The 14,436-nt window shown below is 39.7% G+C and overlaps 1 protein-coding gene across 1 annotated transcript in view; it reads left to right on the top strand.

Annotated features, from left to right (window-relative positions):
* Positions 1-14,436, top strand: part of plxna3 (plexin A3) — a 167,608-nt gene that overhangs the window by 43,856 nt on the left and 109,316 nt on the right. Inside the window, exon 6 of the mRNA XM_059332274.1 lies at positions 5,410-5,592. Within this exon, the coding sequence (XP_059188257.1) occupies positions 5,410-5,592 (183 nt within the window). The remainder of the gene's footprint in view (positions 1-5,409; positions 5,593-14,436) is intronic.

A 14,436-nucleotide genomic window follows, 5' to 3' on the forward strand; every position in this document is an offset into this window, starting at 1 on the left:
GAGGGAATGGTTTAATGTAATAAAATTGGTTTTGTTTTAATAACTATCTGTTAAAAAGTAAAACTATGAAACAACAGAAAATCATTGTGTTTAGAATGTATCAACATTAACCTCTGACATGAAGCCATAAACGAAGGTTCACTGCCTAATACTGGCAGCCAACATCTCAGACAGACGGTGAAAAAATACAAATATGAACCTGAGAATGAGCAGAATTACTGTATAGGAATGTAGTGTGTTTTCTTTTAGAAAATCGCCAAAAATACACCGTTTATTATGGAAATAAAGTGTCAAAACAGACATTATTGTCAGAGCTTGAACTTTTAAACAGTGGTGTTTTAACAGATCATCAGTTACAATAATATACGATACGTTATGTGTTAAAATCAAAAGTGTTATTTGAAACATCTCCAAAAATAAAGTGTTTGCACTAACAAGATCCTGTTAAAAACATTAAATTCTGCTCCTCAGAGACACTGTGAAGACATGATTGATTCTGCTGAGACCAACGGTCACGTGACAAATATTCACTGAAAATCTGTTTACACAGATCAGAGGGGAGAGGACAGGAGATGATGTTTACACAGAGCAGAGAGGAGAGGACAGGAGAGGCTGTTTACACAGAGCAGAGAGGACAGGAGAGGCTGTTTACACAGAGCAGAGAGGAGAGGACAGGAGAGGATGTTTACACAGAGCAGAGAGGAGAGGACAGGAGAGGATGTTTACACAGAGCAGAGGGGAGAGGACAGGACAGGAGAGGCTGCTTACACAGAGCAGAGAGGAGAGGACAGGAGAGGCTGTTTACACAGAGCTGAGAGGAGAGGACAGGAGAGGCTGTTTACACAGAGCAGAGAGGAGAGGACAGGAGAGGCTGGAAACATGGAAATAGTTCAATATGTAGAATATGTTGAGCACACTTATATAAACTTATACAAACGTATATAAAAATATATATTTGTGACACTTGTTGGGCACTAAATTCCATTTTATTACAATTTAAAGACAAATTATTTATCAGGGAAATTCAACTTGTGTTTTTTCTTTTTTCATGATTTATGTCATTATAACTGTCTTATCCTGCACGAAAGGCATGTTTGTGCTTCTAACCATGATTGTGCTGTTTATGTAGAGCTGAAGGACTAGATTTTAGAGAATAGATTTTATATATATTTTATATATTGTGGTGAAATTAAGGGCCACAGTTAAATGTGTCAGGAGCAAAAAACATCCTGAAACAGTTTGTTGGGGTTCAGAGAGTTAAACACAGACACGAACAGAACAGAAAATGCATTTTACAGGTTGTACTGTGAAGATTCAAGCGACTAGAATAATTAAACTTTTAAATTTGGTTGCATTGGTCGTCCACATTAACCCAAAGCCAAACCCTGGGGATGGCAGCACGTGTAACTGAACCAATCTACAATGTCCTCCTCTCTGAGATGAGATCCTGCAGAGACCGAGCTCGGACTTGTCTCTCTTCAGTTTGTGCATCCAACTGAATAACAACTATAGATGTGACATTTGGCGAACAATGTGCTAAAAAGCTGAGCTGTCGTTGGCGGACAGAGTAAGGCAGCGTCTCTTAAAGGAGGGCATGCCCACGGGGCTGTGATGTCACGGGGAAACTATAAATTATGGGTGTGGTTTTCAGTAAATGTTGAGCATGAATGGATTTTTAAAAATTTCTTAATTCATTAATTTAGAATGCTTGGAACATTTTTGCGTTTGTTAAATTAATCGATTACCGTCTTGAATTAATGAGAAGTTGTGGGAGATAAATCAGAAATACCCATACGGTAAATGGACTGCACTTATATATCGCTTTTATCCAAAGCGCTTTACACTACAGACTGCACTCATTCACCTGTTCACACACATTCATACTGGTGTTAGAGGCTACCAGGGCACACTGGTGCCACCTGCCACCATTGGGAATTCATTCACACACTGATGAACGCAGCATCGGGAGACATTTAGGGTTCAGTATCTTGCCCAAGGATACTCAGAGATCGAACCACATTCCGATCAGTATACGACCGCTCTACCAAATGAGCCACAGCCGCCCCATATATAAAACACAACAAATAAAACAAACAAAGAAGAAGAAGAGGACGAGGAGATCTCTGTGTGTGTGTGTGTGTGTGTGTGTCAGTCTGCAGTGGGGTTATTTCAGGTCGGGGGGTAGATGATGTTCTTATTCATGGCGGTAATGGCCTGCAGTGGTAACCATGGCAACCGAGCAGGGAAACCCGCCAGGAGACGAATTCAGGGCGGGGCTTGGATCTGGGGAGGAAGAGGAGGGAGGGAGGCAGGGGGGAGGAGAGAGGGAGAGAGAGGAGGTCAAATAACCAACCAACCAACCAACTAACTAACTAAATGGACTGTTAACAAGGTGTGTGTGTGTGTGTGTGTGTGTGTGTGTGTGTGTGTGTGTGTGTGTGTGCGTTTTGAGGCAGAGATGAAGGAGGCGGAGCCAGCATCAAGGCTCTGACCTCCTTCTTTTATCATAAACAGCGGGGTATGTGTGTGTGTTCATGTGTGTGTTCATGCATAGATGTAATATGACAACATCCTTGTTTGTGTGCGTGTGCGTGTCTCAGTCTTGTTTTTCATTAAGCGTCACCAGCAGGCCGCCTGTCTGCACAACATGTAACAATCTGTCCTGTGTGTGTGTGTGTGTGTGTGTGTGTGTGTGTGTGTGTTAATGATGATCTCTCTGCCATACACCGACACACACACACTTTGTACTTGTAGGCTTGTGAGGACTCTGCAGTCTGTGCAGATTACCTGAGCATTTCCTGTTAGTTCAGCTGTTATGAGCAACATATTGAGGAGCTTCTTACTTCTAATAAGTACTTTTCATTGTCCTCATTCAAACTGTCTATCCAGTCTGGACAGCAAAAAATAAAAAATAATAAAAAATGCAGGTTTGCAAATGTGATCCAAACCTCATTTGGAAGTGGTGGTGGAAAGGGATTTCCAATCAGATTTTTTTAACAATCTAGATGCTCTGGCGGCTCAAATATAATGTCATTCTTTGTCGTTTTTGAAAATTGGCAAGTCGCCTGTCGTCATCAAATATTCTCATTCAACATATTTTCATATAGGAGTTTGTATGATTTCCTACAAAATCTATTGCCGGGTTGTAGCTGTAACATGCAGCACTGCTAGCATCAGTTAGCCGCTAGCTTTCGCTAATGACCAAATTTCACAACAAAGAAATAAGAGTTAGCAGAACTATTGTCCCTTGTTTTGAGCCCCAACTTAAAGATATAAGTAACAACAACTCACCAACTTGTTTTTGAGCAGACAGCTGGCTTGCTTTGTTGTGCTAACTTACATTATTGCCCTAAATTTGTCTTTGTCTTGTGCGCTGTCTGACTGGAGACTGCAAACTGAATTGCCCTATTTGGGATAAATAAAGTTGTTTGAATTGAATTGAATTGAATAAATGTCAGTAATTTATATTTCCAAGTTTTACCAACTTAAATCACTGTTTTAGGCCAAAAAATACAAGTCGGCTGCCTTCACAGTGTCATTGAGGAGAAACTATTTCATGTTAAAGTGCTTCCAGCTGATTGTTGGACACATTCAAAACATTGATGGTGGAAGAAGTGCCTGCCGTGCTGCTACTCACTGTAGAGATTTTACAGACTGAAGTGAAGCTGTTCTGCATTTTGCTGAACATGATTGGATTACTGTCCGACTCAAGTGAGAGTTGTGTTTCTGATGATACGCTCCACTTCCTTTCTTATTACCAAATATCGTACGTCGCATTTTTTTTTCCATCTTGCCGGCTCCGCTGGTTCACTTTGATCCCATCTCAAATAGTCTCGCTAATTTAACTTCTCTGTTACTACCTCTGAGGGCGGCACAGAGTCTGTAACACATTTCATATTTAAAATGTGATTAAAGTTAGATCAAATTTAGTTGAGTTAAGTTTTGGTTAATTCATTTTAAACTTGTACTTGTAAGTTATTTTAGATTAAGATCCAGTTTTGCACACACAAGGACAGAATACGTCTAATTTTAGGAAATATGAATCTGTTATTCACACGAGAGGCTGACATATTTTCTGGATCCCTGCAGGATGGGAGTCAATTTCACAGCTCATCACAGGACTGGGACGGGACAGGAAAAGAGTCAACGGGAGTGGGCGGGACGGGAATTATAATAACAATGGGTTGTGTTTTATATATAACTATACACTTCACACATGTATAAACTTGATTTCCTTTCGGGAACAAGATGGTATGGGGGGCATTCTTCCAGGATTAGGAAGGGAAAGGAGTTTTTTATGGGACAGGAGAGAAAATCCTCTCCCTTGTCCCCCTGTAGTCCACATTAGAGGTTCAAGTCTGCACTCATCTGTTCTCCGTCACTCACAGCTGTAGTTTCAAGACAAATCTACAGAAAGCTTTAAAGAGTTGGTGTTTTTTCAAAAGGCAGATAATATTACAATACAGGGTGTTTTTTAAATAAAAGAAAAAGGGCAGAAGGGACAGAAAAGGACAGAAATCTAAAGTCTGAACAGAGATTCTGAAAGTTAAAGTATCAGCTGATCTGATTTCTGCTTCAGAGTTTCCACCGTGTTCTGCTGCTGTGATGCTTCGAAGCCTTAACCCGCTAATGACAGGGTGTTAGCTGTGTGTGTGTGTGTGTGTGTGTGTGTGTGTGTGTGTGTGTGTGTGTGTGTGTGTGTGTGTGTGTGTGTGTGTGTGTGTGTGTACCCTGTAATAACCCTGCTCCTCCCTGTTTCTATACCCTCTCTCTGCACAGAAACATGAAACTCTCAGCGGTTAAAGATCAAACATTTAAATCATCTTCAATCCGGCTGTTTAATCAGCGCAGTGAAATAACAGACCACTCTTAAACACAACATACAGCACTAACACACACACACACAAACACACACACACACACACACTGAAAATATCACTTGTTTATCTAATGTAAGAGGAGATTCAGATTAATAGTTCTGCTAATATTAAAAGCTGCATGTTTTATTGATTAATTGACAGGTGTCTCATATGGCCATTTTTCTGTCTTTATAAGTCTTTTTTTAATTTTTGCACTGTTATCAAAAAAAGGTTCATAGTAAGAACATGTTTCAATGCAAATCCACCAAAAGTTTTGTTTGCAGAGTCATTTTTTAACTCTTTGAAAACTCCAAATTTTGTTTTCAAATACCGAAAAGTTGTTATTTTGCAGATTTGAAGATATATTTTAGATTTCTTCAAATCACAAAATCCTGTTTTCAAATCTAATTTTTCTTCTTTTTTTGGGTGTGTGTGAAATCCACAAGTTTTGTTTCCCAATCCCCCAACAGAAAACAGTTAGGTTTTGATTGTGATAGCAATTAAAGGAGCACTTTCTTAGAATAATGTCTGTTTCCTCTTTGTTTGGCAGCCGAAGCAGATCGGAGATGATTTCTGCGGCCTGGTGCTGAACCAGCCACTCGGAGGCCTGAGGGTCATCGAGGGTAACCCGCTGTACGAGGACCGCACCGAGGGCATGGGCGCCGTCGCCGCCTACACCTACGGAGAACACACGGTGGTGTTTGTGGGGACCCGGAGCGGACAGCTGAAGAAGGTAGGAAGATGAAGGAATGGATGTTTGTTGATGCTGCTGTTTGATTTTCGAGCTGCGGTGACAAAAGAAACATTCTGGCTGATGTTTCTGGTGTTTCATGGCGCGAGGAAAAGAGGAAAGAAAGAAATGTGTTTGAGAGCTGCTGAGAGAAAATGGCTGCATGAATGTTTTAAAATCTCTTTGGGGTCTTTGACTGCTTTCTAGTGTTTCTATTTACGGAGCGGAGGAGAAAATTGCCTTATTCATGTTTAAAATGACTGCAGGCTCTCCCACTTCTCTGGCCGGAAACAGAGAAAGAAACACACAGTTTGTGTTTGTGCTTCAGTTCTCATCAGGTTTGGCTTCCTGACGTCCAACTTTGAAACAATTCTGGTGTTCTCCTGCTTCTCTTTGACATGATTTTTGATTCCTTGAAGTGTTTAGTTTCACGCTGATTCTGACTGCAGATAAATGATTGAAGACAGCTGTCAGGGATTAAAACCAACTATCTGTTGCTCTTTAACAATCAGCATGTGATTGTCAAACAAAGATGGAGTTCAGTTAAAAAAAAACCCAACAACTTCTAAATTGAAAATGTTGCCAAATTGTGTCCTATAAAGCGAATATCTAATCAAATTTTGGATTTGGAGAATCCTGACACTGGTAAACACAGTTATCTCCACGTATTCTACATTTTGAAGTTTCTCCATGTTTCCAGCCTTTCCTCTCCTCTACTCTCTGCTCTGTGTAAACGGCCTCTCCTGTCCTCTCCTCTCTGCTCTGTGTTAACAGCCTCTCCTGTCCTCTCCCCTCTGCTCTGTGTAAACGACCTCTCCTGTCCTCTCCTCTCTGCTCTGTGTAAACGACCTCTCCTGTCCTCTCCTCCCTGCTCTGTGTAAACAGCCTTTACAGTGTCTCTGAGGAGAAACTATTTCATATTTTAGTGCTAACAGCTGATTGTTGGACACATTTTAAATCACATATTTTCATCTAGTATCAACATTTTAACATTATGTTAGTTGTTTTTTTCCTGATGGAAGAGTTTTTCACACAAGTCATTCAAACACAGTTGAAAATTAAAAAAAACCTTTTTAATAAAGTTTCTGGCTGCGATAAATGCTGTAATTTTGGTGAAGAAAACATGCTTTTCGAACCGGACGGTGGGTTTTGTGGTTCAGAGGGTTATAACTTATATTTTTTTTATATTTTTCATACTGGATTGTATTTTCTTCTATTCTATATTTATGTTTCTTGACTTTTGCTGTGTAACTTTTTTAAAAATAGGAAATTAACCTGATTCTGATTGTGATTAAACATCCTGCATGCTGTAAATCGTCCTGAAGAAAATATAAAAAAAGTTTAAGATGTGTTTGCACCAGTGCTGATAACTGGTACCAGGACTTGAACTCATCGTCGCTACTAAACACGTCTTTCACACCCAGCAGCGGGTCGTCTGGTTCAAGGGTTAAATACTGTAAATGTATTTAGTTCCATTCCAGCGCTGCAGGACAGAGAGGCACATGTGCAGACAGAGAAGTTTCAGCCTCCATGATAATAATAATAATAACAATAACAATAAGCAGGAGGTATCTAATAATGTTTCATTTCTTTTACATATTTTCTGCTGCTTATGAAACACGTTCAGCCGTCTCTCTGCTGCCTGCAGCTCCGCTCTTATTATTCTTATCTGCAATAACACAGCAAACACTGTTCATTTCACACAGAGGTGAAGAGACAGAGACAGAGAGACAGAGACAGAGGTGAAGAGACAGAGACAGAGACACAGAGGTACAGAGAAAGAGACAGAGACACAGTACACAGGGACCAGAGGTGTAGAGACAGAGAGACAGAGAGACGGAGAGACAGAGACAGGGGTGAAGAGACAGAGAGACAGGACACAGGGACCAGAGGTGAAGAGACAGAGAGACAGGACACAGGGACCAGAGGTGAAGAGACAGAGAGACAGAGAGAGAGACAGAGGTGAAGAGACAGAGACACAGGACACATGGACCAGAGGTGAAGAGACAGAGAGAGAGACAGAGGTGAAGAGACAGAGACACAGGACACATGGACCAGAGGTGAAGAGACAGAGAGACAGAGACACAGAGGTGAAGAGACAGAGAGACAGAAGTGAAGAGACAGAGACAGAGGACACATGGACCAGAGGTGAAGAGACAGAGAGAGAGAGACAGAGACAGAGACAGAGGTGAAGAGACAGAGACACAGGACACATGGACCAGAGGTGAAGAGACAGAGAGACAGAGACACAGAGGTGAAGAGACAGAGAGACAGAGACACAGAGACAGAGGTGAAGAGACAGAGACACAGGACACATGGACCAGAGGTGAAGAGACAGAGAGACAGAGACACAGAGGTGAAGAGACAGAGAGACAGAGACAGACACAGAGGTGAAGAGACAGAGACAGAGGACACATGGACCAGAGGTGAAGAGACAGAGACAGAGAGACAGAGACAGAGGTGAAGAGACAGAGACACAGGACACATGGACCAGAGGTGAAGAGACAGAGAGACAGAGACAGAGAGGTGAAGAGACAGAGGTGAAGAGACAGAGAGACAGAGACGGAGACAGATGGATCGAGAGGGACAGAGGTATAGAGACAGACAGACAGAGTGTCTCTGGTGTCTGGTTTGCTGTAGACTGGTTGGTGTTTGTGTCTCTGAGACGCTCCGTCTGTCTCTTTCTGTCTCTGTAAAGTCCCTTTGAGCAGCAGAGAGTCTGTTTTCTGTTTTCCGTCTCCTTCAGAGTGTGTTAGAGACAGCAGGACAGACGGTGTCCTCTCCGGAGGATTTAAAGGCGTTACTGAGTCTTCGCTGTGCGGAGACGACGAGCAGCTGTGAGCTGAAATATCTCAGCTTTATTCTGTTTGAAGTGATCGATTCATCCGCTGGTTCATCAGCTGAAACAATACTCCAGTTTAGACTGAGACAAATGTGGACAACGTGGAGATTTAGTTCTGTCTCAATTCGTACGATATATTTCCCAGAAATTATGGCGATAAAATAATATTATCATTTTAAGATAATAAGCCACTGATATCACAATATAATAGCATTATTATGCAGGAAATTCATACAAACTGTTCATGAGAACAGCCTGAATGGAACGTGTGATATTATTTTAGTTACAGCAGCTAAAACATACAATAATCTAATAAAAAGACATTATAATATATAACATATAGTAATTAAAATGTGTTTATATTATATTCATGTGTTTTTTCATGAATCAAACAAAAATAAATAAACATTTGTTCATACAATAATTTTCCTCTATATCTCTTATCTTCCTGTCATTAAGAAGCACAAAGTTTCTTTTCCTATTCCAAACTCGAACTTTGACTTGAAGATTTTAGAAATGCATCACTTAAAATATTTACTTCATTATCAAACTCTTTGTTTTTTGAATCACTTCAGGTTAAATTTTCAGACACTTAATCATCTTATTATATTTGAATAAAAGATTCAGTCGGTGATCAGGATTTTGTGGTCGTGTTGGACTGATAGGACCTTATAGGTAGTTAACGTAAACTCACGACACACACACACACACACACACACACACACACGCACACACACACCTGTTTTCAGGACATATCAGGACATATGACAAAGATGTGAAAAATGGGAACATGCCTTTCTCAAGGTCCTAGAGGCTGGGGAATCAAAGTGTTTCTTCCCCCTGCTTCCAGGAATATGCCCATCTGTTGAGATTTTGGCTAAGGCTATCTTTTGGTCAAACCTGATTTTAATGCTACTTGTTAGGACATTGTCAGGTTTATGTGACTTATAGGTGCAGTAACATCACACACTGATATTTCATGTTTAGGTGAATTGTGAAACCCATGGATACACACAAAATTTTCATGTATTTTCACCTCGACTCCTGTTGCATACGTTTGAAATACCTATATAATAGATGTTAATAGTCATGCTCATCAGTCAGGTAACCTCTGACAGAAATGTCAGATATTCACATGTTAATACAACACATAACACTGAGCTATGTAGAGACTTAAAAGGAGACATAGCTAAAACATTTGGTCAGTCTACTTTTTGAGTCTTATTATTGTATTGCATTTATGAATTTTGTAGTACATGTTCATGTGAATAAAGACATGGAACACTTTCTGCCATTCTTTCTTTTTTATTGCTGGCAAAATCTGTGAATTGAAACAGAACAGACCACAGAAAATACAGAAATCTTGCCTCCTTCCCTCCTGGACATAAGGCGCACACACACACACACACACACACAAACACACACACACACACACACACACACATTCTTGTACTTCTATCATTGTGAGGGCCCTCATTGGAATAGAGAATTCCCTTGCCAAGGTTATAATAGTTTTGAATTTTTCCTTTAGTTTTAGTTTTTATTATTAATTTTAGTTTTTTGTAATGGGGTATTTGTTGGCTAGGAGATTAAAAGAGGTCACAGTAAATGTTTCCTTTATTTCCTTTGTCTGATCCGTCTTCATTATGTATGAAAAAAGTTGACAAAGACGAAAACGAAGGACATTTTCACTATAATTTTTGTTAGTTTTAGTTAGGTTTGTCACCACAAAATACAGTTTCAGTTAGTTAATTAATTATCTTTTCAAACATAAACCTGATGTAACCTTTAGCCCTTAAAACAAAGTCTGAAATATCAAAAAAGCCTTTAAAGAAGTGAGGGCTGGCCGAAATGTCCTCACTTTGCAAAAACGTCCTCACTCTGTTGGTTAAAAACGTATTCCGGTCCTCACTATGTGGGAAGTACAAGAACACACACACACACACACACGACTCCGCGTCTCTGGCCACCATTAAAAATAAAAGATGTCTTTAAAAAGCACATTTGACCACAATCATCTCCATTTTCCAGCTGAAGTGGAGGATGAATTTTAATTGCCTGAAAACTAAAAATGGAGGCTGGTTGATGTGAACGTTCACCCCGCTCACCTCTCCTCCCACACAGCTGCCGCTTTAATATTCATCCACACGGGGAGAGAGTCCTCTGAAAGCTGACCTCCGAGGTAGGGAGGGAGGAGGGGGAGATAGGAGGAGGGGGAGATAGCCGGAGGTGTAGTCTGTGTGGTGAACAGATTGGTGTAATCGCTGGTTTTTGGTTGTAGATGTTGGCGGAGAAACACATTCTATGTTTAGTGGACCTCCTCCTCTTCTTCTCTCTCCTCTCTGAGGACTTCGACAGCCAACCAGACGTTTGAAAATAGACGATGATAACAAACTTTCCTCAGGCTGCTGAAAACCAGCGTCTCAATGTCTCAATGTCTCAATGTCCACATCGGGTCCAGATTTGATGAAACATCAACATTTTTCATCTTTTAGAATAATTAATAACAAATGACCATTTTCTAAATCATCAATCAGCTGTTAGATTGATTCTGGTCCACACTCGTTAACTGGTCATTAACCTTAAACGGGCAAACTGAGTCCCAGTTCACCTGTCCTGGACTGGGTTAATACCATAGACTGTATATAAATAATGGATGTAGTCACCGTGATGTCACCCATTGGTTTGTGTTCCGTTTGAGGCATCAAGTTAATCGTTACACTTGTCGCCATTTTGTGTCGCCATCTTGTTTTGGAAACGGGAAGCAGACCATATTTGGACTGTGGAGGAGGAGAGGGATCTGATCACTGACTACAGTCTTTCTACACCTTAACCTGACTGATTCATGTTAGCATTAACTGGAGCATTAACTGGGATGTTCATTTTAGACGTCAAAAACAAAATGTATGTTACTTACCCAAGAAAAATGAACATCGACTCCTTTGCCCCAAATCATACGATTCTTTGTCTTCTATTTTATTCTAAATGGGGCCATTATTTACACTATTAACATCAAATAGTATTGAAGAAGATGTTTTACTAGCGATTGAGACCATACTGTTATATGAATATTTCTCATTCTGTACTGAAATGAATGGACAGAAATGCTTCTGCAGCCGCCGTCAGCGCCCCCTGCTGGAATTTTAGGTAGAATGCAGCTTAAGGCACTTCCTGGTTTGTTTCCCTGCTCAGACCAGGAGGTTGCCACCTGGTTAAGACTTGGGACTTGTAGCATCACACAGCCCTGATAAGGCCCGTCATGATAACTACTTTTTGTTGGTTGACATATTTTACCTAGGCCTAATTACAGAGCATTACTTGTCATAGGAAATCATATCATAAGCATTCATGAGGGAAAAAAAAGTTGTTAAAAGGGGACAGCCAAATTTGTTGAGACAATATGCATATGTTTTTTTCTATGTTCCTCAAATTTAAAACCAATGTTTCTTGCGCGTTTCGTTAAAATAACAGATGAGCAAAAACAGTAAAACACCAGTGAAACCCAGAAATCAGTGGGTGCCACCAAAACAAGAAAAAAAAACATTGATTCAAACAAGAGGAAATGTGTTTATATTTCCAATTGTCTCTTTTTTTCTCCTTAATTAAGACGTTTTTCGTTTTCCAACCTGGAACTTTAACTTGATGATGTTACATCACTTTCACAAAAATCACTTCACATAAAGTTTTACTTTATGATCAAAGCCTTAAACCACTGAAGGTTGAATTTCAAAAGATTTAATCATCTTAAAACATAAATATTTAGTTTTACTAATTTAAATTGGATATATTTACATATTGTACCAGTGGGAAATTAAGTTTTACTTGCAGGTAAACACTTGTTTCAGTCCATGGCGTTCCTCAGGGATTCTAAGTAGAAACACTTGTTTTGCGTTGCGTTGGCACCTGTTGGACTTCATTTACACTTGAGCTGAGCACGCCAGTTCCTTTGTTTCAGTTTGACAAATTGTCCCAGAAATGATTGCAAGAAATTATAATTTTGTCATTTTAACAGTATTTTATGTTGCTGATATAATGATAATAATAATAATGATTATTCAAGTACCCTTTTTATAAAGGGCAATTGACTTTTAATTCGTAAGAACATTGAGACATTGGACTTGAAATGTAAGAAAAAAAGAAATCAAAAATTAAAGAATTAGAAAAAAATGTATCTACACAAACAAAATTATATCTGGACTCCCTGGTTCTGTTCACTCTATGAAAATGGATGCATGATTAAGGAAAGTAGCAAATCCTCACAAAAAAACAACAATATTTAATTGATTATCAACATAGTTGCAGATTAATTTTCTGTTGATCAAACAATCAATTTATTGATTAATCATTGCAGCTCTATTTCTGTTGTTGTTTGTTAATTATTGAGTTTATCAATAGAAAATGTAATCAAACAATCCTAATGATCACTTCTGCTTTTCTGTTTTTATCTTTGACTATTGGACGGAGAAAATCAGACATTTGAAGATGTTACTTCGGACAGTAAATAAAACAAATCAATCGTCAATAAATAAAACTCAACTAAACTCTAAATCATTTATAATTTCCATCTGCTGGTTTAAAACGAAAGTCAAAGCTCCAGAACACTTTGTGATCTGATTTCACAGAGATGAAATCATCTATCAGTTACCTTCATAGTTTTTATTATTGTTATTTTTATAATGTTAGTCTCTTCTGAATACTCTTGAGTTCTCTCTCATCAAAATTGTTCTCTGGGAGGTTTTCTGTATCTGAATCTAAGGTCTGATATAAATAAAGTCGACTCGACTTGGTTTCAGGCACAAAAACCTGCTCATTTAAAGAAAGATGGAGGTTAAAAGAAGCCACATTGACTGTTTCCTGCCTGTAGATTCCTCTGTGTATCCTGACCTCCTCCATTAGTGGGTGTTCAGAGCAGAAATAAACTCTGCAGGAGGCGGAGGTATTTCAGGCTCTTCTTCTACCTATCTGTCTTTCTGCACAGTCGTACCTCCATCAGCACACGGAGAGCTGCAGTCTCTGTCAGAAGTCGCTCTTCTTCTTCAGTCAAATGTGAACCCAGAAACTCATATCTGTAGATTTATTGTGATTTAAACTTCCCAAGGATATCATTTTATCTGATGGCCCTCCAGAAAAAAAAATCCTGAAGTACACTTGGATATTAATGGAGAAAAAAACCCTCATCACTGCAGAACTCGCCTGAAGCTGCGTGCAGTAATTCGCCACCTCCACCTCCGACTGGTCTCTGGTCAGTAAATTCTGATTGTGACCCAGTCTCTTCAATCTGTGTACAAATTACACACCTTTACACTTTCCGATTACGTGCAATGCATACACCAAAATTCAATTTTGTGTGCATATGATACACACAGGAGTGTTTGGTTTCACAAGGCTGCAGACTATATCACAAATGAGATTAGTCTGGACACCAGCCATTCATTTCTACGTAGAGGAGGCGTGGTTTACGATCCTCCAGAGCCGTTTATTGGGCGCTATGAATGTCTATCAAAAGCGTCTGTACGTAGCTCTTAGCCAATCGTATCAGTTATACCAGATGACGTATGTAGAGCGACAGAAATTGATGTTTACGTAGCCAGACTAGCCCATCTCTACTTTGAGACTAAAATGCTCAATTCTGCTTCTGCAACATTTTTCTGCAGCATGTTCTGACTCTGGCTGATCTGTAGTTTCAGCTCACAGTCTACTGACAGTGTGTGTGTGTGTGTGTGTGTGTGTGTGTGTGTGTGTGTGTGTCTGTGTCTGTGTCTGTGTGTGTGTCTGTGTGTTTTGCTTGCTGCTTTGCTTCTCCAGTTCTCGCTTTCTGCAAGATTATTTATTTTTACGTCTTGGCTGGGCTTTTTAGTAGTTTAGACATTTTAAATCCTGCTTAAAATGAACATTCAGCGTGCTGTTCATTGTTTGTTTACATCCGAGTACTTCCAATATGGCCGACATCCGGGTAACTGGCTACAATGTGCTGTGTAAAAAGTGCCAGTCAGAGCTGCTCTGAT

This window comes from Centropristis striata, chromosome 5 (assembly GCF_030273125.1).
Source record: "Centropristis striata isolate RG_2023a ecotype Rhode Island chromosome 5, C.striata_1.0, whole genome shotgun sequence".
Taxonomy (NCBI): Eukaryota; Metazoa; Chordata; class Actinopteri; order Perciformes; family Serranidae; genus Centropristis; species Centropristis striata.